This window comes from Phocoena sinus, chromosome 11 (assembly GCF_008692025.1).
Source record: "Phocoena sinus isolate mPhoSin1 chromosome 11, mPhoSin1.pri, whole genome shotgun sequence".
Classification (NCBI taxonomy): Eukaryota; Metazoa; Chordata; class Mammalia; order Artiodactyla; family Phocoenidae; genus Phocoena; species Phocoena sinus.
The window spans coordinates 11,036,749-11,061,173 of NC_045773.1; the positions used below are offsets into that span (position 1 = coordinate 11,036,749).

At 39.1% G+C, this 24,425-nt stretch overlaps 1 protein-coding gene across 1 annotated transcript in view; it reads right to left on the reverse strand.

The window, feature by feature from the left end:
• ARL8B (ADP ribosylation factor like GTPase 8B) overlaps window positions 1-24,018 on the reverse strand; it is a 60,571-nt gene extending 36,553 nt beyond the window's left edge. Inside the window, 2 exon segments of the mRNA XM_032648778.1 lie at window positions 23,693-23,851; window positions 23,853-24,018. Of these exon segments, the coding sequence (XP_032504669.1) occupies window positions 23,693-23,851; window positions 23,853-23,990 (297 nt within the window). The 5' untranslated portion in view covers window positions 23,991-24,018.
• Between the last annotated feature and the right edge of the window lie 407 nt (window positions 24,019-24,425).

Sequence of the window (24,425 nt, forward strand, 5' to 3'; positions counted from 1 at the left end):
CTTCTCTTTTTGGTAGGAGGACTGTGTATGGGTGTTTGGGGGGGGGGGGGCGGGGGGGGGGGCGGAGGGCGGGCAGGGAGGTGGGTAATAGGACAGAGAAAGTGGGAGAAATGCCCTGGGTTTTATCCTTTCTCCTGCCATAGCCCCCAGACAAACCAAGTCTTGAAGCTGTGAGCACCTAACAGCAGCTATGGCCAAGCAAGTACCTTGAGAGGAGGAATCTTCTCTAACCATAGCAACTGTGGAAAGTACTTGGGGGTGGGGCGGATGAGAAGAGCACTGGGGGTGATAGAGGGAGAAATCCCTGTTTTTTTTTTTTTCTTTTCTTTGGTCTTTATTCTCTCTCCTACCACTTAGCTCCTGAGCGATTCAGTTGAGCGAAGGGCACAGCAAAGCAAAGAGACTGACTCCATCCAACCACCCACAACTTTATAGCCAGAGGATCAGGAAGCGGGGAGGGGGAGAGCCCTATGAGTCAGTATCAGGGAGATTCATAAAGAAAGGGACTAGGGAAATGAACCCCATAAGTTGTATCTGAACTCCTGGGCTCATCCTCAAACTGTGATATGTGGGTCTGACCCTAAACAAAGGCCTTGAGAACTAAACTATGAAGTAGACCACTAGCCAGATTTCTGGTTAATCCCCTCAGTAGCATACAGGCAGGAATGATCCAAACAGTACTACCGCAAACTGGACTGACATAAGAACCAAAGACCAAAGAAGGTTGATTGGAGCTTGTGGCCTGAACCTAACTGGGCCAAATGCCTGCTAAAACAAAATAACAAATCAACATTCTCCAAAGAATTTAAACAAAACCCAGAGTCTCATAATATTCAAACTGTCCAAAATAACTGAATATGTGAAGAATTAAGAAAATTTCAAGTAGCAAGGCAAAAAGACACTGAACAGATGCCAACATCAAGATAACACAAATAATGGAAATATCAAAGACTAGCTATCATAACCATACTCCAAGAAGGGCAAACACTGTTGAAATGAATGGAAAGAAAGTTTCAGAGGGTAAATAAAAGCCATAAAATAGAACCAAGTGGAAATCTTAGAACTGAAAAATACAATAACCAAAATTTAAAACAAACAAAAACAAAACAAAAAAACCAAAACCACCTCAATGGATGGGCTAACAGAAGAATGGAGGTGACAGAAAAAAACTCAATGAAGTTGAAGATAGATCAAGAGAAATTATTCCAAGCTGAAAGAAACAGAAAAAAAGACTGGGGGAAAAAATGAACAGAGTCTCAAGGATCCATAAGACTATAAAAACGTCTAACATTCATGTCATTGAAATCCAAGAATAAGAGAAAAAGAATGATACCACAAAAGACTTCAAAGAGTCAAAACAATCTTGAGAATAAAGAACAAATTTAGAGGCACCATGCTACCTGATTTCATACTCTATTACAAAGCTGCAGTAATCAAAACAGTATTGTATGAGCCTAAAAAAACCACAAAGATCAATGGAAGAGAATAGAGAACTCAGAAATAAACTGATTTATGACAAAGGAGCTAAGAATATACAATAAGGAAAAGACAGTCACTCCAATCAATGGCATTGGGAAAACTGGACAACCAAAAAACTGGATAGTGGTCCAGGTTCACTGACCAAAGAATGAAACTGTACCACTCACTGTCTTACACCATATTAAAAAAAATTAACTCAAAGTGAATTAAGGACTTGAACATAAAAGACCTCAAACCATAACGCTCCTGGAAGACATAGGCACTAAGCTCCTTGCCACAGGTCTTGGTGACAATTTTTTTAATCTAACACCAAAAGCAACAAAAGCAAAAATAAACAAGTGAAACTACATCAAACTAAAAAGCTTCTGCACAGCAAAGGAAACCATCAACAAAATGAAAAAGCAACTTACCAAATAGGAAAAATATGTGTAAATCATGTATCTGATAAAGGGCCCATATCCAAAATGTAAGAACTCATACAACTCAAAAGCTAGCAAAACAAGCAATTGGTTAAAATCTGGTCAGAAGATCTGAAAACACATTTTTCCGAAGAAGACATACAGATAGCCAACAGGTACATGAAACAGTGCTCAGCATCACTAATCATCACGGAAATGCAAATTAAAACTACAAGAAAATATCACCTCACACCTGTTAGAATGGCTATTATCAAAAATACAAGCAATAACAAGTTTTGGCAAGCATGTGGAGAAAAGGAAACCCTTGTGCACTCTTGGTGGTAATGTAAATTGGCACTTTGCGCCACTTTGGAAAATAGTCTAGAGGTTCCTCAAAAAATTAAAAACAGAACTACCATATGATCGAGTCATTCCACTTCTGGGTATTTATCTGAAGCAAATGAAGACTCTAACCCAAGAAGATATATGCATCCTTACGTTCGGTGCAACCTAAGTGTCCAGTGTCGAATGAAAAGTTTTTAAATGTGACAGATTAATAGACATATACACATGTGCACACCCATACAAACACACGCACAATGGAACATTATTCAGTCTTTAAAAAGAATGAGATCTTGCCATTTGGAACAACACAGATGGACCTCAAGGGTATTATGCTAAGTGAAAAAAAAGTCAGACAAAGAAAGACAAATATTAAAAGCTCTCACTTATATGTGGAATATAAAAGCAAGACAAAACAGCAAAAAAACTAAGCTTATAGATAGAGAACAAACAGCTGGTTGCCAGAAATGCGGGATGGGGGGTAAGAGAAATGAGTGAAAGGGTCAAAAGTTACAAACTTCCAGTTATAAAATAAGTAAGTCATGGGGATATAATGTACAGCATGGTGACAAAAGTTAATAATACTATATTAAATATCTGAAAGTTGCTAAGAGTAAATCTTTCAAGTTCTCATCACAAGAAAAACAGTTTCTTGGCAACTATGTAAGGTGACAGAGGTTAACTACACTTATTGTAGTAATCATTTTGCAATGTATACAAATATTGAATCATTTTACTTCACACCTGAAACTAACATAATGTTCGATGTCAATTACACAATAAAAAAAAAGAGAGAGAAAACGGCTGAAAATGTTCAAAATTTGCCAAAAGAGAAACTTACAGATTCAAGAAATGCAACAAACCCAAAGTGGGGTAAGCTCAGAGAAATCCACACCCAGATACATCATAATTGAACTGCTGAGACCAAAGACAAAGAAAAACATCTTGAAAGTAGCCAGAGAGAAATGATATATGACATGAGAATAACAATTTGAATGATTATGAATTTCTCATCACAAATAATAAATGCTTATTCAAAAGTGCTGGGTGAAAAAAAAGGACTGTCAACCTAGAACACTATATCCAGGGAAAACATCCTTTAGAAATGAAGATAATAAAGACATCCTCAAAGGAAAGAAGACTAAAAGAATTTGCAACTGGCAGATAATGCTCTAAAAGAAATACTAAATGAAATTCTTCAGCCATAAAAGAAACTAACCTAGAGCTTCAGTAATTAAAGGAAAGCAAAAGAAATGATAATATCTGGGTAAATGTAATAAAGTGTTTACTTTCTCTTTACTATAAAATGTTTGATGGTTGAAAGTAAAAATTACAACATTGTCTGGTATGATTTTCAATGTATGTAGATATGATATGACAAGCACAACATAAAGGGAAAAAGGTAAATGAACCTATATGGTGGTTAAGGTTTCTACATTCCACATGAAGTGATAATGTACTAATTTCAGGTAAACTAGGTAAAGTATGTATATTTTAATCCCAAGAATAACCACTAAAGGAGCCATACAAAGATAACAGTCAAAACCTCAATAAATTAAAATACTGAAGAATGAATAGAAAACAGAAGAGGAAAAAGGGAACAAAAATCAAAGGAGACAAACAAAACAAACAAAATGGTAGAACTAAATCTAAACATACCAATAATTACAGTAAAAGTAAGTAGTTTAAACACACCAACTAAAAGACAGACTGTTGGAATATACATTTTTTTAAAAAGACCCAACTATATGCTATCTTCAAGAAATCCAGGGCTTCCCTGGTGGCACAGTGGTTGAGAGTCTGCCTGCCGATGCAGGGGACACGGGTTCGTGCCCCAGTCCGGGAAGATCCCACATGCCACGGAGCGACTGGGCCCGTGAGCCATGGCCACTGAGCCTGCGCATCCGGAGCCTGTGCTCCGCAACGGGAGAGGCCACAACGGTGAGAGGCTTGCGTAATGCAAAAAAAAAAAAAAAGAAATCCACTTCAAATATAATGACAGAGGTAGGTTAAAAGGAAAAGGCTAGAAAGAGTATCACCATGCAATGACTAACCAAAAGAAAGCTGGAGTAGCTATATTAATATCAAAACAGACTTCAGAGCAAGAAAAATTACCAAGGATAAAGAGGGACCCTAAATAATGATAAATCAATTCACCAAGAGCATATAACATCCTAAACATGTATGCACCTAACAACAAAGCTTCAAAATAAATTTAAAACTGATGGAACTAAAAGGAGAAATAAACCCACAATTATAGAGACTTCAAGATTCCTCTCTTAACTGATAGAACAAATAGCAAGAAAACAAGCAAGGGTGCAGAAGTTAACATCACCAACAATCAACTAGCTCTAATTGACATTTATAGAACACTCCACTCAAAAAGGGCAGAATATACACTATTTTCAAGTAAACATGGAACATTCAAGATAAACCATATGCTGGCCATCAAACAACACTTAAGCAATTTTAAAAGGTTCAAGTCATACAAAGTATGTTCTCTGATTGCAATGGAATTAAACTAGAAATAATTAACACAAAAGTATCTGGAAATAACCAAATACTTGATTATATATAATCTATGGGGCAAGGAGGAAGTCTCAAGGAACTAAATCAAAAACACATCCAAATTTGTGGGATGCAGCTAAAGCAATGCTTAGAAGGAAATTCAAAGACTCAAATGTTTATATTAAAGAAGGGTATCAAATTAACAACTTAGAAAAAGAAAAGATATGTACAACATGATGACTATAGTTAACACTACTGTACGGTATATTTGAAGGTTGTTAAGAGAGTAAAATACGAAGAGTTATCATCACAAGAAAAAAAAATTTTTCCTCTTTTTTTGTATCTAGAGGTGATGAGTATTAACTAAACTTGCGACAATCATTTCATCACAATATATGAAAGTCAAGTCATTATGCTGTATACCTTAAACTTACCCAGTGCTTATGTCAATTATATCTCAATAAAACTGGGGAGGGGGGAGGGAGAGCAAAATACATCCAAAACAAGCAGAAGAAAATAGTAAGAGCAGTAATTAATAACACTGAACAGAAAATCCATAGAAGTAAATCAATGGAACCAAGAGCTGGTTCTCTAAAGATAAATAAAACTGATAAACTAACAAATGAAAAAAGAGGAGACAAAAATTATGGATACCAACAATGAAGGAAGAGATATCACTAAACTCTACAGACATTAAAGGGATAATAAGGAAATACTATGAACTCTATGCACACAAATTCAACAACTCCAGTGCAATGGACCAATTCCTTAAAAGTTACAATCTATCAAAACTTACCAAGGAAGAAAAACTTCAACAGTCCTCTATTTATTAAAGAAATGGAATAAGTAATTTTAAATCTTCTTAAATAGAAATCTCTAGGCCCAGACAGAGATTGGTGGGGAAGGGTAGCGGAGTGGGAGCATGCCAAGCTCCCCTGCCAGGAGGTTACTGGTGATAACTCCTCGATAGTTCCTGGTATCCCAGGAACCATTTATTCTAATTTTCAGAATACAACAAATCAGTTCCACACATACAGCTGCTTCCCCAAGGGTGTCTTTTCTCTTCTGACTGTACTCACATTTCAGTTTTAAGCAGTGTGAAAACCTGCTCCAATGTTCTCTAAATAGAGAAATAAAGACAAGATCAATCTGTGTTGGAATTTATCCATGAAGCCTAGTTCCTGAGGCACCAAAAGAGCATTAAATTTAAAACTGCCACACATGGTCCCCAAAGTGAAGAAAACAAGCTATCACATCCTGTATAGGAAGATGATGCCATGACCACTGCCACCTCTGAAAGAATATGAGTAAGAAGGTCACTAGGAGCCCCGCGAGCTCTGTATCGCATATTCCCCTAACTTCTCTTAGACAGGACACCCTGTAGGAACTGAACTGACACATTCAGAACTCCCAGATCTAATATCATCCATTAACTACTTTTGCTTCCTGTTCAGCTCCATTTCTTTTTTTGCGGTACGCGGGCCTCTCACTGTTGTGGCCTCTCCCGCCGCGGAGCACAGGCTCCGGACGCGCAGGCTCAGCGGCCATGGCTCACGGGCCCAGCCGCTCCGCGGCATGTGGGATCCTCCCGGACCGGGGCACGAACCCGTGTCCCCTGCATCGGCAAGTGGACTCTCAACCACTGCGCCACCAGGGAAGCCCAGCTCCACTTCTTTAAGGGAAGTTATACAGGAGTTTTTCTAGGCCATGAAGAAATCTAACTGTTGGCAACGTTTTGCACAATTGTCTGAGTATGCCTCAATCTATTTCCAGGCAAACAAATTTCACTGCTCACTGAAACTGTAATATCCATTAGTGGCTTTTTAGATCTGCAATCAAACAAATGTCAAAGACATTACTTAGAAGGTACCAAGAAACCATCTCCTAGTTTAGAACTTAATCCATGACTACTATTGCTACTTGAAACCCTTAAATGTTAGAATGAAAAATCCTCTAAATGTAACCTAGGATTACACCATATCTTGCCTGATGACAGCATATGATCTCTTATCAGTTCTCGTTTCCATCTGGAAGATAAATGAAGCTACTAAAACCATGCTCCACAATTATTTCATAAAACAGATAGGCAATCCTCCCTTATCTTTTAAAGACTAGCCTAGGCATTCTTTTTTTTTTTAACTTATTTATTTATTTTTGGCTGCATTGGGTCTTCGTTGCTGTACATATGCTTTCTCTAGTTGCAGAGAGCGGGGGCTACTTTTTGTTGCGGTGCGCGGGCTTCTCATTGCAGTGTTTCTCTTGTTGCGGAGCACGGGCTCTAGAGCACAGGCTCAGTAGCTGTGGCACACGGGCTCAGCAGTTGTGGCTCATGGGCTCTAGAGTGCAGGCTCAGTAGTTGTGGCGCAAGGGCTTAGTTGCTCTGCAGCATGTGGGATCTTCCCAGACCAGGGCTTGAACCCACGTCCCCTGCATTGGCAGGCGGATCCTTAACCACTGCGCCAGCAGGGAAGCCCTAGCCTAGGCATTCTTGACAGAAGTAGTGGAGGCAAGAAAATGTTTATAAACACAATTCTGATGTCAGACTCTGGAGAAAGCAAACTGTGGGACCTATCATTAGGGTACATTAAAACATGGATTTTAATTTATTAGTCCTTTACTGCCTACTTGTAACATTTTCTGGCCTTGTGGATTTACAAACTTATCTCCTCCACTAATAACATCATGTGGGTTGCTTTGTCTTCCCCCACTGTAAAATGTTTAGTAGCGCTGTTTACTTTTTTAAATATTAAAGTTAATAATTCCCTAAAAACATATTAAACTAAAATACATCAATTCTTTTAGCTATCTATTTATTTGTGTATCAGCGGAGGCATCTCTTATTCAATGTTTATCAGTTTGGCAGTACAGTGGCATGGCTGCACAAAATGATCTGAATACGTTCTCTCTCAATGGCTATTTTTCACCCTCTGGCTCTCTGGGTGTCCCCAAAGAAACATTAAACACTGTAAGGTTACTCCATTAGCCCAGTCAGTGTAATCAGAATTGCTTCATACTGAAACTCAGCTCTTAAATGATGGACAGTCATGAAACACTGAGTCACTGTACACTGCTCAGGTTCCAAACTGCAGAGCCTTCTGAGATGCTAACATCATTATTAATTCAGTAGCTGTCTACAACCCCACTTACTACCATCCGGGCGGGGAGCTTGGCAGGGAACTGAAAGTGCAGAAAGAGGCTGAAAGTAACAAGAATATTTTCCAGTTATATGTGATTACTGCATCAAGAATACATTAGTTATTAGCTAGGATACATGTTGCTGGCTTACCCTATTAATAACAATAAAAATAACCATAGCAGCACAACACCATTTGATTTATTGGCCTCACTTTACAGAAATGGAAGTTAGAGGTCAAGGTGTCAAGGTCACACACTCAGCTATAAATAGTGGCAAAACTGGGATTTGAATCCAAGTCTGAACTTCAAAGCCCTGTTATTCACTACTTGAATATAATACTTCAGGCATTTGAGGGTTATTTGTTGATAAATAAGCAAAGGTCATCATCTGTCCAGAAGCTTGAAGGCAACGTTAGGATGCTCAAAAGCAACAACAACAAAATACACACTCAATGGTCAATTGAGAGGCTGTAAATAGATACTATGCTAGTATTCTACTAGCATGTGCAGTAAAATACCAACTTAGAGCAATCAGAAGCTCTCCCACCAAGCCAAAACCAGTAACCACAACTAAATGTACAAACAGGAAGACAAACCAAATAAACCAGCAAAATTTTCAAACGGTTGCTCTAAACATCCTGGCACATCTACAGTGGATTACGGCAAAGGACAATCTGTTATTTTAGTTTCTCTCTCACAATAATGGAAAACCTTCATCAAGAATCAGAAATTGGTCCCTAGCACCCATTACACCTCTACCCTGACACTCAGGAGCCTTTCATCCCCCACTGCAACTGAATCCCTACTCAGTGCTCACTTGAGGAGTGAGGGGTTTCCATTTCACCTACCATCTAAATGGAGCACATGGCCCTGCCCTAATTCCCAAACATCACATCAACCACAATGATAATTACTAACTATGGAGCATTCACTATATGCCAGGGATTGTGCTGATTACCTTACCTCATACCATGAGTCCCTGGGGTACCTAGTCTCACTCCCACATCACCAATGAGCAAACTAAAATTCTGAGGGCATCACAGAGCTTTGACAGATCTAGATTTCAAATTTAGGCCTGTCTGACCCAACATACATGACCTGACTCTGCTTCACTCTATTAAGTCGGTAATTATGAAGCACCTACTGAGTCAGGCCCAGAGCTACACTTAGGGGGCATAAATAATAATAAGTAAGTTTACAGTCTGGAATTAGGGACAGATGAACAGATAACTGGCTCAAATACAACTCTGAACAAAGCATTATGACAACAGAGCAAGGGACAATTAACTTTGCCTGGGAGAAGAGCTGGGGCAAGGTTTCACAGATCTGGGACCTAAACAATGTGTAAGACAGTGTCATGTAAGGGAAAAGGAACACCGGGAGATAAAAACTGTACTGTAGGCCAAAATAAAAGCGGGGGGGGGGGGGGGGTGTTGATATCTTGGGTGTCTCATTCTCCTTCATTACCACAGTCTAACATGGATTCCAAAGGCCTGCTTCCTCTATCCTTCTCCCCACACCCACACTGGCAAATTTAAGACCCCCTCCTAAGTCTCACAAAAACACAACAAAACACTAAGATTTAGAAATGCTCCTAGAAACGATAAAATAGGGGCTATTTAAACAACCAGTAAAGGAGACAAAGTATTTGGCAACAAACAGCCAAAGAAAGCTAAAATTGCATATGGAACAACACAAGGTCATGTCCAATTTCCAAACTAGTCTGTCACAGGACTTGGAAGAACTGTACTTATCCGGTGGCAAAGTAAAACCCTAAAGGATTTTTCGGTCACCATAGATGCATCATAGTTTGCCTTCTTTATGGAACACAACATTCAGGCTGAGCAATGGAGTTGAATTCCAGATCTATCTAAAAACTGTGTCACTTAAACCTTCCTTTACCCTATATAATGAATACCCACTTAACAAAGGAGCCAAAAAAAATCATACAATGCATTGTGTGCGAAAGCACTTCATAAAACAGTCAACTGTTTCATCAACTAAATGAATGAAAAGATTTTTCTTGAATGCCCTGTGTGATGGAAATAAAGGAAAAGGAGGATTAAGAAATAGTAGGATGGGGCTTCTCTGGTGGCACAGTGGTTAAGAATCTGCCTGCCAATTCAGGGGACATGGGTTTGAGCCCTGGTCCAGGAAGATCCCACATGCCTTGGAGCAACTAAGCCCATGCACCATAACTACTGAGCCTGCGCACCACAACTACTGAGCCCACGTGCCACAACTACTGAAGCCCGCACGCCTAGAGCCCATGCTCTGCCACAAGAGAAGCCACTGCAATGAGAAGCCCGCACACCGCAACGAAGAGTGGCCCCCGCTTGCCACAACTAGAGAAAGCCCACGCACAGCAATGAAGACCCAATGCAGCTAAAAATAAAGAAATTAAAGAAATTAAAAGAAATAGGAGGTCTAGGAACATTCTTTGTGTTAACCACCCTTGAGAACGACATAGTGTACGTGGCACAGCCACTTCCTGTCTTGTTTTATGGTAATGTCCACGTTCCAAGATGAACTGATGTGTCTGAGCGCTTTGAGCACTATAAATCCACGACAGACTGCACTAAGTGAGGCTCTAAGCAGATATCAAACTGCCTGAGATGAGAACTGAGGATCACACTTTGTTTTCACAACCACACAGTAAAATAATCAGTAATGTAAACTGACAAGAAAGAAAAAATGATATTCTGAGCCTAATACTATCTACAAGCTTACCCAGCATCTAAGAAAAAATCCCAACAAATCGGATACTCTTTATGTTTAAAGAAAATAAATTACACATACCAACTTTTCTCTTCAGTAGAAAGACACTAAACCAGACATGTTCCAGGGATAGAAACATTCCTCTTCAAAGTAGCAAGGGCTTCCAAGACTATAAAAGAGTATGAGTCACTCTGAACACACAGCCTTCATTCAGCAGCAGAAAGGACCTGTTATGTAAGGCCTGCATTCTGGGCACAGATTAATGTACCTAAGCACCAAAAATAAATCAAGATAGTCCAACTGGGGCTTCCCTGGTGGCGTAGTGGTTAAGAATCCGCCTGCCAATGCAGGGAACACAGGTTTGATCCTTGGTCCAGGAAGATTCCAAATGCCGCGGAGCAACTAAGCCCATGCATCACAACTACTGAGCCTGCGCTCTAGAGCCCGTGAGCCACAACTACCGAGCCCGCATGCCTAGAGCCTGTGCTCCACAACAAAGAGAAGCCACCGCAATGAGAAGCCCACACACCACAACGAAGAGTGGCCCCCACTCGCCATAAGAAGAGAAAGCCCACGCGCAGCAACGAAGACCCAACTCAGCCAAAACTAAAATAAATAAATTTATTTAAAAAAAAAAAAGATAGTCCAACTGCAATTCTGAAGGAGTGGAGATATTCTGCTTGGTCCTTGCATACAAAACACTGGCAAGATTTTGGAGGAAATTTCAATCCTCAGTTTTAGTGCCACTGTACGTAAATATAGTACTAATTCCCTTCCCAAACAGCATTCCCTTTATATCATTAATTATATAATACGTTCTATACTCAACTTATCCCCTTCTCTTCACCCATTCCAACTTCTCTACCCCAATATGTGCTACTTGTTGATCACACAATCATATTTCCCACCATTCACTTAAATCCTTTTAAAAACAACTTTTTTTACATCTTTATTGGAGTGTAACTGCTTTACAATGGTGTGTTAGTTTCTGCTTTATAACAAAGTGAATCAGTTATACATATACATATGTTCCCATATCTCTTCCCTCTTCGGTCTCCTTGCCTCCCACCCTACCTATCCCACCCCTCCAGGTGGTCACAAAGCACCGAGCTAATCTCCCTGTGCTATGTGGCTGCTTCCCACTAGCTATCTATTTCACATTTGGTAGTGTATATATGTCCACGCCACTCTCTGGCTTTGTCAAAGCGTACCCTTCCCCCTCCCCATATCCTCAAGTCCACTCTCTAGTAGGTTTGTGTCTTTATTCCTGTCTTACCCCTAGGTTCTTCATGACATTTTTTTCCCCTTAAATTCCATATATATGTGTTAGCATACGGTATTTGTCTTTCTCTTTCTGACTTACTTCACTCTGTATGACAGACTCTAGGTCTATCCACCTCATTACAAATAGCTCAATTTCGTTTCTTTTTATGGCTGAGTAATATTCCATTGTGTATATGTGCCACATCTTATTTATCCATTCATCCAATGATGGACACTTATGTTGTTTCCATCTCCTGGCTATTGTAAATAGAGCTGCAATGAACATTCTGGTACACGACTCTTTTTGAATTATGGTTTTCTCAGGGTATATGCCCAGTAGTGGGGTTGCTGGGTCATATGGTAGTTCTATTTGTAGTTCTTTAAGGAACCTCCATACTGTTCTCCATAGTGGCTGTACCAATTCACATTCCTACCAGCAGTGCAAACGTGTTCCCTTTTCTCCACACAGTCTCCTGCATTTATTGTTTCTAGATTTTTTGATGATGGAAATTCTGACTGATATGAGATAATATCTCATTGTAGTTTTGATTTGCATTTCTCTAATGATTAATGATGTTGAGCATTCTTTCATGTGTTTGTTGGCAGTCTGTATATCTTCTTTGGAGAAATGTCTATTTAGGTCTTCTGCCCATTTTTGGATGGGGTTGTTTGTTTTTTTCATATTAAGCTGCATGAGCTGCTTATAAATTTTGGAGACTAATCCTTTGTCAGTTGCTTCATTGGCAAATATTTTCTCCCATTCTGAGGGCTGTCTTTTCATCTTGTTTATGGTTTCCTTTGCAGTGCAAAAGCTTTTAAGTTTCATTAGGTCCCATTTGTTTATTTTTGTTTCTATTTCCATTTCTCTAGGAGGTGGGTCGAAAAGGATCTTGCTGTGATTTATGTCACAGTGTTCTGCCTAAGTTTTCCTCTAAGAGTTTTACAGTGTCTGGCCTTACATTTAGGTCTTTAATCCATTATGAGTTTATTTTTGTGTATGGTGTTAGGGAGTGTTCTAATTTCATTCTTTTACACATAGCTGTCCAGTTTTCCCAGCACCACTTATTGAAGAGGCTGTCTTTTCTCCACTCTATATTCTTGCCTCCTTTATCAAAGATAAGGTGACCATAGGTGTGTGGGTTTATGTCTGGGCTTTCTGTCCTGTTCCATTGATCTATATTTCTGTTTTTGTGCCAGTACCACACTGTCTTGATTACTGTAGCTTTGTAATATAGTCTGAAGTCAGGGAGCCTGATTCCTCCAGCTCCGTTTCTCTTTCTCAATATTGCTTTGGCTATTCGGGGTCTTTAGTGTTTCCATACAAATTGTGAAATTGTATTTCTGGTGTATCTGTGGGGAGGAAGGTGATCTCGCGTCTCACTCTTCCACCATCTTCCACTTAAATCCTTAAAAAGGTCTTTGACTACAAATTCCCCTTTGCCCTGTACATCTGATTCAACTGCTCAACTGTACCCACCACTTCCATAATAAAGCTCACTACTTTCTCTTACTCCCCACCCCACTTAATTATCTCTCAACTAGACTTCTGTAATAATCTTGCAACCAATTTCCTTCTTGATGCTCTCTATATTGCTACTAAATTAATCCTTTGGAAACACAGGTCTTCATTCCCATGAACAAAAATCTTCAATGGCTCCCCATGCCTACAGATTCAAATTTACTCAAGGCTTTGTGTTAACTGATTCAACCTATTTTTCTAGGATTTTGGGTTTTTTTCCCTTCATGCAGGTTACACTCAATCTGACAAAAGTTCTTGCCCTCAACTGTGTCTTTGCTTCTCCTACTGTTCCTTCGTGGCACTGGAAGCTCCACAACAGAAGGAACCGTATCTCTTTTGTTCTTCATTATGCATATGTTGCCTAGAACACTGATTCAAATATCCACTGAATGAATGAAAACCACCCTACTCAAAGCTCAGCTCCATGGCCATTCTCAACACAGTCCCACCCAAAGCCAGCAAACTGCCTTTCTAAAACTCCCCTGATGTCTTCCGTGGGGAGATTCCCATAACATTATGTGCCAATTTTAAGGCACTTAATATTTCTATCCTATACATGGCTATTATGAGGCAAATACTCTACCACAAATAACCTTGCCTGATACATTTATGAATCATCTCCTACCATGATGCCTTGCACACAGTCTGAGTATAAAAGAATAGATACACTACTTTGCTGTTATATTCATTCATTCAGTCAATATTTAGAGAGCTTACTATGTGCCAGGCACTGTTCTTTGCATTGGGATGCACCAATGAAAAAAGGAAAAAGCCCTGCCCCTATGGAATTTATATTCAGAAGACAGATGAAGACAACAAGCAAGATAATCTCTGATGGTGGTAAGTGTGGTGAAAATTACAATGGAGGTGACATGATCAATCCTGACTGGGGAAGATACCTACCATACATAGGATGACAGGAAAATGTAAAGGTTAAAGCTGGTCAAATCATTTGGGCCACTTCCTGGAACTCCAAAGAAAACTACAAAATGAAAGTTTTAGGCGCCAACATTTCAATCACTCAACAGTGGAAAATCATGCCTGTAACCAAAATGTACACATAAGGGTTATTTAAAGCCTGTAACATCCTTTTTTTCTTTTGTAAAAAAATATTTTTAAGATAAGGGTAGATGTTGGCTCCTTGGATTGAGAGAGGAAGGGATCAGGAATTCCGTCTTGAACTGACTGAATGTGAATTGCCTATTAGTCGTCAAAGTAGGTAAATCAAGTAGACTACTCGAGACCACTCAGCATGTACAGCATGATCCCATCAATGTTATCAAGAAAGCATATACTGGGCATTATGCTAAGTGAAATAAGTGAGACAGAGAAAGACACATATACGGAATCTAAAATAAAAGACAAAAAATCCCAACTCATAGACGGAGAACAGATTGGGGCTGGAATAGGTGAAAAGAGATCAAAAGGTACAAACTTCCAGTTACAAAATACATACAGAAGTCACGAGATGTACAGAAAAGTGACTATAGTTAAGAATACCGTATTGTATATTTGCAGTTACTACGAGAGTAATCATCACAAGAAAAAAAATTCTAACTATGTATGGTAGTGATGTTAACTGGACTTACTGCAGTGATTATTTCACAGTATATACAAACATAGAATCGTTACATTATACAACTAAAATTAATATATTATATGTCAAATACATCAATTTTTTAAAAGCTGATATTTGTATATATAAAGGGAGAGGAAAGAATCTGAAGGATATACAGCTTAATATTAATAGTGATTAAATCTTAATGGTATTAAAGATTATTTTTTCCAATCTGTATATCCACACTACTTTTTTAAACAACATGGATTTTGTGTATTTTTTAAACGTTTTAAGTTTTTTAATTCAGCCACTGAATGAAGAAATAATAAGATCAAAATAAGGAAACCAACAGCTAGTGGAATGAAACAGGTAGATTATAGAGGGAGAAAAAAGTGAATTTCCTCCATTTCCCAGTTTTTCCTCTGAAAGAAACTATTCAGAAATGATCAAATCTATATATTCGTGTTAAACCATTCTCCAGACAAAATGAGCTTTCAAGAAAAAAAGTAAAGAAAAGGTAGCCTAGTGATGAGTGTCTAAACCAGACCTTAAGCCACCTTAAGAAAGGAAACTCTGCCAAAAGCCCTTTCTGGCCCAGCCTGCGTGCAGTCTGCAGAGCCCAGTTCTCATCTAGGAGAACAGGCCAACACAGACACAGCATACTGCCTGCTGGGGCTTGCAAATTTACAGCTGTCAACAGTGACTAAAATCCACTTGGATCTTAAATCCTGGTTTAAAAATTACAACAAACATACACAAAAAGCACTACTATGGTTTAATACAAATTTTAAAAGTTCATCTAAGCATACATTTGTACAGGACACCTGAATTCTAGAGGGCAGGTATTACTCAAAAGGTTCACTCTTTTCTTCCTGTTGGGATCCGTCTACCTTTCCACCTCTTAAACAAAGCAGCAAACCATCTCAGTTTTTCTTCTGGCGAGAGGCTGGGATCTTATAACCGGCATTTTATATTGGAGCCTTTATACTTTTATTTTATTCTCTGATCTATGAGTAAGAGTTCCAATTCCAGATATAGGAAAGCACCACTAAATTCTCAAAGAATAAGGTTGTCAGTGCTTATTCACTCTTCACAAGCATCAAAACCGAAGAACAGAGAAGTTAAATGACTTGTCCACAGTCCTGCCATTAGTCAGTGGTGGGACAAACAAAAGAACTCATATTTCCAATTCCCTGTAAATTCTTTCCATAACAAATAATACAATTATATATACACAGACACACACACACAGTCCAAGGAGAAGTATATAGATCTATTAACCTCATTTTCTAAAAGGAAGGATTATATGAGTAGGTCCATCAAAAATAACTAGCCTATCCAGGAGGCTAAAACATTTTTTCTACCAGCCCATCTCAGCTACCAAAAAAATTCAACATGGTAAAATATAACGTGCTCAAAACTTTTCCAAGAATTAAACAAAACCAAACCTTACTTCCTAAACAAAAGCTACAAATATTTAAATATAATTAAGAGAAATCTAAAAAATAATTGAGCATAAAGGCTGATGATTACATCAAATGTTACCCCTGACACATAACAGTTACCATTTAGAGCGCTCTCTATGTGCCAGGCACAGTGCTAAGCACTTTACATACATTCATTTAATTCTGAAAACCACTCCAGGAGGCAGTTCTTTGACCATCTACATTTTACAGAGGAGGAAAAAATGAAACACACAGATGCTAATACAAGTGATATATAGCCAAGTCAATATTCAAATCCAAATCTATCAGACTCCAAAACTCTCATTCCTAACCTTATGCTACACTTTGCATACTGAAATATGAATATGGGCTCATAAAGACACTTGTTCTTAATTTTATATTTTAAATGTAATATTTGTCCATTGCAAAATACATGTTAGCACCCAGTGTATGCCAGAAACTGTTTAAGACACTTGGAACACATCAGTGAACAAAAAAGAGAGAATTCCCTGCTCTCCAGGAGATCACATTATAGTAACCTAGCAGCTAACACATGCCTTATTTTGATCACTGTTCAGTGTTTTAGAAGTATAAACCCGTAATAACTCCATGAGGTAGAAACTACTGTTATTCCTATTTTACAAGTAAGGAAGCAGATACTGAGCGGTTAAATAACTTGCCAAAAATAGTACAGGTGTTAAGAGTCAGGATCTGGACCTAAATAATCTGGCTTTCAACTCCCAACCTCCATGCATTCTAATTCATGTAGCCACTTATACATATTCCAAATGAACTCAACCATACCACATTCATATACCAACAAATTTAGGCTCAAAATATATTCTTATAGTAACACTATTTTGGTAGATGCTTAAGTAACTGTCATCAAGGAAATTGATACAAAAGACATTTTTAGAAGCATTTTGCCAATCATCATACAATTTTTTTTTAACAACAAATGATTACTTTTCTAGCCCAGTTTAAGAGGAAAGGCCTCAATTTTCAAGAGAAGTGTCACTACTTAGGTACCTGAATCCTAAAATTATTTTGCCAGTATTATAATTTTTAAAACATACAGTATTCTTAGAGATAATTTCTAAATGAACCCTAAAGCTTTATTAATATTTTAATTTTTAAAAAAAGTTTGTCCGGATATGAAGTAAGAATCTTATTCTATTATATAAAACTGGGAAAACTATGAAATCAGATCCAAATACAAGATCCAATATCTAATTTAGGAAACAATATAACGGGACTTCCCTGGTGGGAGAGTGGTTAAGAATCCGCCTGCCAATGCAAGGGACACAGGTTTGAGCCCTGGTCTGGCAAGATCCCACATGCCACAGAGCAACTGAGTCCGTGCGCCCCAACTACTGAGCCTGTGCTCTAGAGCCTGCGAGCCACAACTACTGAAGCCCGCGCGCCAAGAGCCCGCGCTCCGCAACAAGAGAAGCACCGCAATGAGAAGCCCCCGCACTGCAATGAAGAGTAGCCCCTGCTCACCACAACTAGAGAAAGCCTGTGCACAGCAACGAAGACCCAACACAATCAAAAATAAATAAATAAATAAATTTATTAAAAACAAAAAACAATGTAACCTTTAAAAAATAGCACAATAGAGTGTAAGACTTGCGGTTTTTACTTTGAAGAAAGAAATTAACTCAAATCACTCCATTACAGATTTCAATTTTGGTTTGTCCTGTCTCAGAAAAACTAAATGCCTTAAATTATCGTTTGATTTTGACCTATTCAGCAGACGGGTTAATATTTCTTTCCTTTTTTTTTTTCGTACAAGAGTTCAAAAGACATAAATAAACTTTTACAAGTAAAAATGATACTCAAGTTATAAACGTAAAAATTTCATATGCTATAGCTTCAAAAAGTGGTCTACCTGGCAAACTTTCTTAGACTCTGGTTTAGGAAAAACTGCTTTTCATACACCCCCCGCAAAAAAAAGTGAGCAGCATCCCACTATAATAGGCAAGATTAGGTAAGGACTGCACGGAAACATGCCGTAATTCTGGAGTACAAACCCCTAAGACAATCCACCAGGAAGTTTAAAACAAATTAGGCTGTGATAGCTAAAGGGGATGAGCTGTATTTATATGGCTTGCCTGCAAAGTTTAGTAAAAAAGAAAATTGAAAAAGGAATTATGTTCTCTATAGTCTCAGTCTTAGCAGTTGCTGAAGCATAAATAGGTACTTCTTAAAACATTAAACAAAGAAACAGAGCAATTATCTGATAGGATAGTTTTAAAATACTGCTGGTTAACTTTACCTTACCAACAAAACTAAGTATGCCCTAAAAATACCACAGGACAAAGTGCTTAAATAAAGTCCAAGTTTTGTTCAGAAGACCTTCTCAGTAGGAGTGCATACTTTCTGGAAAGCAATTTGGCCATTTGACATGAAATATGTTCACACCCTTGACCCAGTGATGCCAACTCTGGAACCCATCCTCAGGAAATGCAGATCAAACTGATGTACAACAGCAAAACCCTGCAAACCACTCAACTGTCCAATAATGAGGAAATGATCAAATATACGTGGTATATCCACGAGATATGCTATAACAGGATAAATTATGAAGGAATTAAAGACGGTTTTAGACACAGAAAAATGTGTACACCGTAATTAAAAGAAAACAAACCAGGATACAAACATTATAAACATTATCTCAAGACTTTTTTAGCCGTTTAGATACATACTTTTTTTTAAAAAAAAAAGATGAAAAGGAAATACTCTGGTATGCTGACAGTAGTTAACTTTGGATGGTGGAGATAACAAGCGGTTTCTTCTATTTTATAGTATTCTTTTCAAATTTCTACTAATGACCCTGTGCTATTTTGATAATTAGGGGAAAAAAAAGATATTCTAAAAATAATATGTAAATAACTATTCTTTAATAGGTGCAATGCATTTTGTATCCATGTTCACTGACATTCCACTTTATCTCTGAGAAACACAGTGCTTTAAGTTGTGAAATATCCTCTAAGTTAGTAATTTAAAGTGCCTTAATGCACTCTTAACAGCTTCTTAACGAGAACATTTTGTTTTGAGATTCTAAGCCTGCATGGAAAACACAATGGGAAAGGGGAAGGGGGTAAAGAACTTTGAAGAAATGCTCCTTGGCAGGATGCCTCCTGTTCCACAACTCTGAATCTGTATCTGAAGATGACTTCACTGGAAGGCCAGCTCCTACAGTCAAGTTTCAGATTTGCTAAACTTTACAGGTGAGCATGGTTTCTTTAAAAACTATTTTTGCCCTTCTTACTCCAAAGTAATTCAATAAGAAGCACTCTGATCACAGAACTATTTCTGCTCTTAAAAGATATTAAACGTAGTTCAATAACCCAACAATGCCTGTTAGTCAGTTATTTAAATGTCCAAACATAGTATTATAATATTCCACTATTGCTACTTTCCATAGATTATCATTCTTTCCTCTAATTGATGTCCTCAAATACACAAACACTGTGTGTGTGTGTGTGTGTGTGTGTGTGTGTGTGTGTATTCCTCAAATGTTAGTCAATATGCTTAAGAAGGTTCGATCTAAAAAGCTATCCAGATTCGTAAGAGGAGTATATTTATATTCAAAACAGATGTTTAAAGGATTAAGAGCTCCCAATTCACAGCTCTATGGTTCTAACCTCAGGTAAATCTACAGACGCAGATAAGCAGAAAGTGCACTGGCCATGGGTTCTAATTTTATCTCTGCTACTAATTAGCCTTAGGAATTTCACTTAACCTTTCTGGATCTCCTACCTACAACTATAAAATGAGGGTAAAATTAGACCACTTAATTAAGGTTTTTACAAACTCTTAAAAAAATTATTCTAGGTCCAGATTTCTACCATTTTCCCAAATATCTCCTTTTTCTAATTCTCAGCAGTAATAAACTTTTCCTTGGATTAACCTTTGAGCTCTCGATACTTCACAAAAATGTAGACAAATTTTTATAATACTACTAATTTCAAAATACACAATGTCTATAAAACTTATCCCATAACATTTTGGTAAATCCTATTAAACATGTCTTCATAAGTATCCTATAACCCATCTAAGGGTCTCAGTTAAAAATAAAGATTACTCAACATACATTACACATACAAGACACATGCTTTATTACGTAATAACTGCCATAATACTTAGCAATGGGCAGTATTTCATTTCCTAACACTAATCAAAAAAATTAAAGACTAGATGTGTTTCTTTTCGTTTTTTAATGTTCAAAACAAAGAGAACACTATGTATATTAAGTGTCTCTACATAAAACATTAGATAACATGAAGTATCATTTGGGGTTTGAAACCATAAGAATATGAATTTGAGGACTGAAACTCTCCGTAAGCAAACTGCCTAATTTCAGAATGGACCAAACCCTGCATATAAGTAATTCAGCTTCACAAACCTTTTGAGTAAGTTAAATGACATCACTCAAAGTTTTCTTAACTTTTAAGGCAGAAAATAAAGACACATTTTAATTTGACGTTTACAAAAAGTTGATTTTTACCCAAGAAACTTGGCTTCACTTGAAGCTTTTCCTACCTGGAAAGTTACTTGTTGAATTTGAGAAATAAACAGCCAACTTTCTAAAGTAACACGTAGGAGTCAACGCGTCTGAATTTCTGAGTCTATACATCAAACACTTTATACAAAGAATAATGCAGTTGATTTTTTTTAAGATAAAGCTAAATTTACTATTTTGGACACACTGTTTCTATCTAAAACTCTGTAAATTCACTTTTAATTACTAACTTTTTCCTCACCCTCAATATATTCTATAGGAACCACAGATTAGATTAAAGTCTGAGGTTTAAAAAAAGGCATGAAATTTACTGAGGTCTCTTTTTTCCCAGCATCTTAAAGGTCACGGGCAATTACCCTCACTATTTTTTTCTTAACAGAACCTACCCACATCGTATCATTTCAAAAAGAATGGTATACGGAATTCCCTGGCAGTCCAGGGGTTAGGACTCAGAGCTCTCACTGCCATAGATCCAAGTTCAATCCCTGGTCAGGGAACTAAGATCCCCCAACTCGCACTGCGCGGCCAAAACAAAACGCAACGAAGAGTCTAACGTTAAAATAATAGTTCACTTTGAGTTCAACAGCTTTCCAGATGTTAAAATAATCTAATGCAAAAAAGGGGGGAATGGGGAGGACATGATGTGATTACTTGCCACAATCTAGGAATCCACTACAGCAGTCCACATTTGGATACATACACAAATTCAAAGACGGAAATGACCCCAGCTAATTCCTTTCTGAATATTTTTCAAAATATCGTTTCTGCATTAAACGAGTATACCCACTACAAATAATAACATCAGTTACTATTTATCTAACCCCTTCTATAGTCAGGCATGATGCAAGTCACTTAACATCTGTCATTTCATGTACTCACAGCAACTCTGTAAGAAACCCATTATTATCTCCTCTTAATAGATGGGAAATCAAGGACTGAAAGAGGATACAAGGCTGCTAAGTGGCAGAGCCGGTCTGCAAACCCAAGGATGCTTGACTTCAAAGTTCATGCTCATTATATTAAACTACACTGTCTACTGGAAACATAAGCAAGAAAATCGAGCTTGTATTTTTAGAAGTTCCTCAAAGATTTACTAAACTTTTTTTAGGTTTCCCAAGAATAACTACTTCTCTGCAACAAACAAGACTGACTGTAGTAATACACCTATATACACTATAAATTAACTCAGTCTTGTCAAAAAGATAGAATTTAGGAGGAGACACCAATTCTTATCTGAAAGGAATATCAGAAAATTTACAGTTAAAGGAGCTCAGCTGCACTCAGGCTGATCTTTTCCACATCATACAAAAGTTCGAATATGGATACTTAGCCCAAAGTTTTTCCTTACTAATTTTAGTGGTACTAGACACACATTCCACTTTTCTATGACTGTTGAAAAAAGTCATCTCAAGCACCCCCCCCAATCATATTATACAAAAAGAGCCCAAAAAGTAGGCCATGCAACATTCCTCAAAGGAGGTTTGGATTTCTGCTTATCTCTATTTCTCCAAGTCTTACTCATTCCTGTTGCTCTATAACTGCAAGGACTGAGAGTCACGAGTTACACAAGTTGTGTTCCCTAACAAGGAAGGCGTGTTTGAATAATTCCAGTAACCCAACCAGTTGGACAGCTAGTCGCCTATTTTTTCACCCATCATCTAAACGGTGGAGGAACTGCTGCCATCTCTCTTTGGAGTAGCTGGGCAAGCACAAGCCCCTATCAGCTAAGACTGAGGCACAGCAACTCCTGGGCTGTAAATAAAGATTGACGAGAATCTTTCGCTCTTATTTCTTCCCCAGCCAACCAAACAAGCAATATTGAATCATCCTCCTTCCCCTCAATCACTGCTGAATAAACACCACATTATATATAGGTTCCCAGGGCAATTTCCCTCCCAGACACCCTTTCCCTGGACGTGGAATATAAGCTACGTTCCTGCCCAGACCCTTCCCCTCCCTTCATTTAAGTAGCACCATCACAAAAGACCACCCCCGCTTTTTCAACGTAGTTAACTTTACGCTGGCTGCAAATCTTACCCCCTAGATGAGGACATTTAGCTCTAGAAATGCAAAGACCCCCTAATTGCTCGGCTTAATAAAAGCTGTGCATTTATAAATCAATTACACTTCAATTAGATATGTAAAGTAAAATAAAATAAAAGCTATGCACTACTTTGGACTGGTTGGAAATGTCCCTCCCCAGCTTTACCGGTGAGCGCAGCACAATCAACTTGATCTTGGCCCCTCGGGGAACGGGTGAAAACCAGTAACTGAATTACAGCGGAGAAGCTGCCCACAGAATTCAGGAATGAGTCCCCACCGGTCCCCTGCTTTCCTACATCGGGGCTCTTCGTCCCGAGTGGCTAGTTGAGAGGATCTCAATTTTTATGCTTTCTCACGGGACACACGGAGTCGCCAAATCCCACCCTTCAGGAAAGTGACAAGCTGGAGTTAACCCTTCCGCTGCCCTCACAGACCAAACCCGAAGGAAACCCCAATCCCCCAAGCGCCTTAAAAATGTGACAAGCCCAATTCCACCCTTTCCAAACCCCGGCCGCGTTAAGAACACGGCGCTTGGAAGAAGACTACTAAATGGAATTAACCCTTCAGCTGCCGATCTCAGCGCTACACTTCAGCCACCAACACACGCGAAGCTCCGAGTCCTGACCCTAGGGGAGGTGACAAGCATGGCTACTCCCTCCCCCAACACACACACACTCCCAAGAGCCCCGCCGCGCAGAGGGGACCCCCAAGCCAGGCCTGCCCGCGGACCCCGCGGGTGAGCGGGAGGGCACTCACCGCGATGACATTGACGAAGGTGGTCTTGCCCGAGTACTGCAGCCCTACGAGCGTCAGCTCCATCTCCTCCTTCCAGAAGAGCGAGCGGAACCAGTCCAGCAGGCGGGAGATGAGAGCCAGCATGATGGCGGCCGGGAGGAAGGACGGACGGGCGAGCGGGCAGGCAGCGGTGACGACGACCTCCACACAAGTGGGCCTCGGCCCGAACCCCGCAACGGCTCCTCGGGACCCCGGCTCGACGCTGGCAGGCACGGGCTGGCGGCGGCAGCGGCCGAAGCCAGGAAGCCGAACGGGTCATATGACTTGCCCTACCCCCCACGCTTGTCCCCGCGCTGCCGTCTGCGCCCACGGCAAGAGCGGCGGGCCCCCACCCCCACCCCCCGGCCAGGCGCGCCCGCCGCCTACAGCGCCACCTGTTGGGGCCTCCGTGCAGCACCGCGTACCTGCGAGCCGCCCTTGGGCTCCTTTCCTACCTACTACCCTCCTTGGCTCATTCATATTGGTTCATTCATCTTTCATCCTCTCTACAATTGTTTATTGACAGTCCGCTCTGTGCAGAAAGACTTCAAAACTCTGGGGATACAGCATGGAAATCCCTGTCGTATATAATAAAACATGGAAGCCACAAGTATTTATCAGTAGAGAAGTGATAACTCCAGTATGTTCCCAAAAGGGAATACTATAGAGCTGTTTAAAAAAGAATGAGAAAGTTCTATATAAACTGATATGGAAT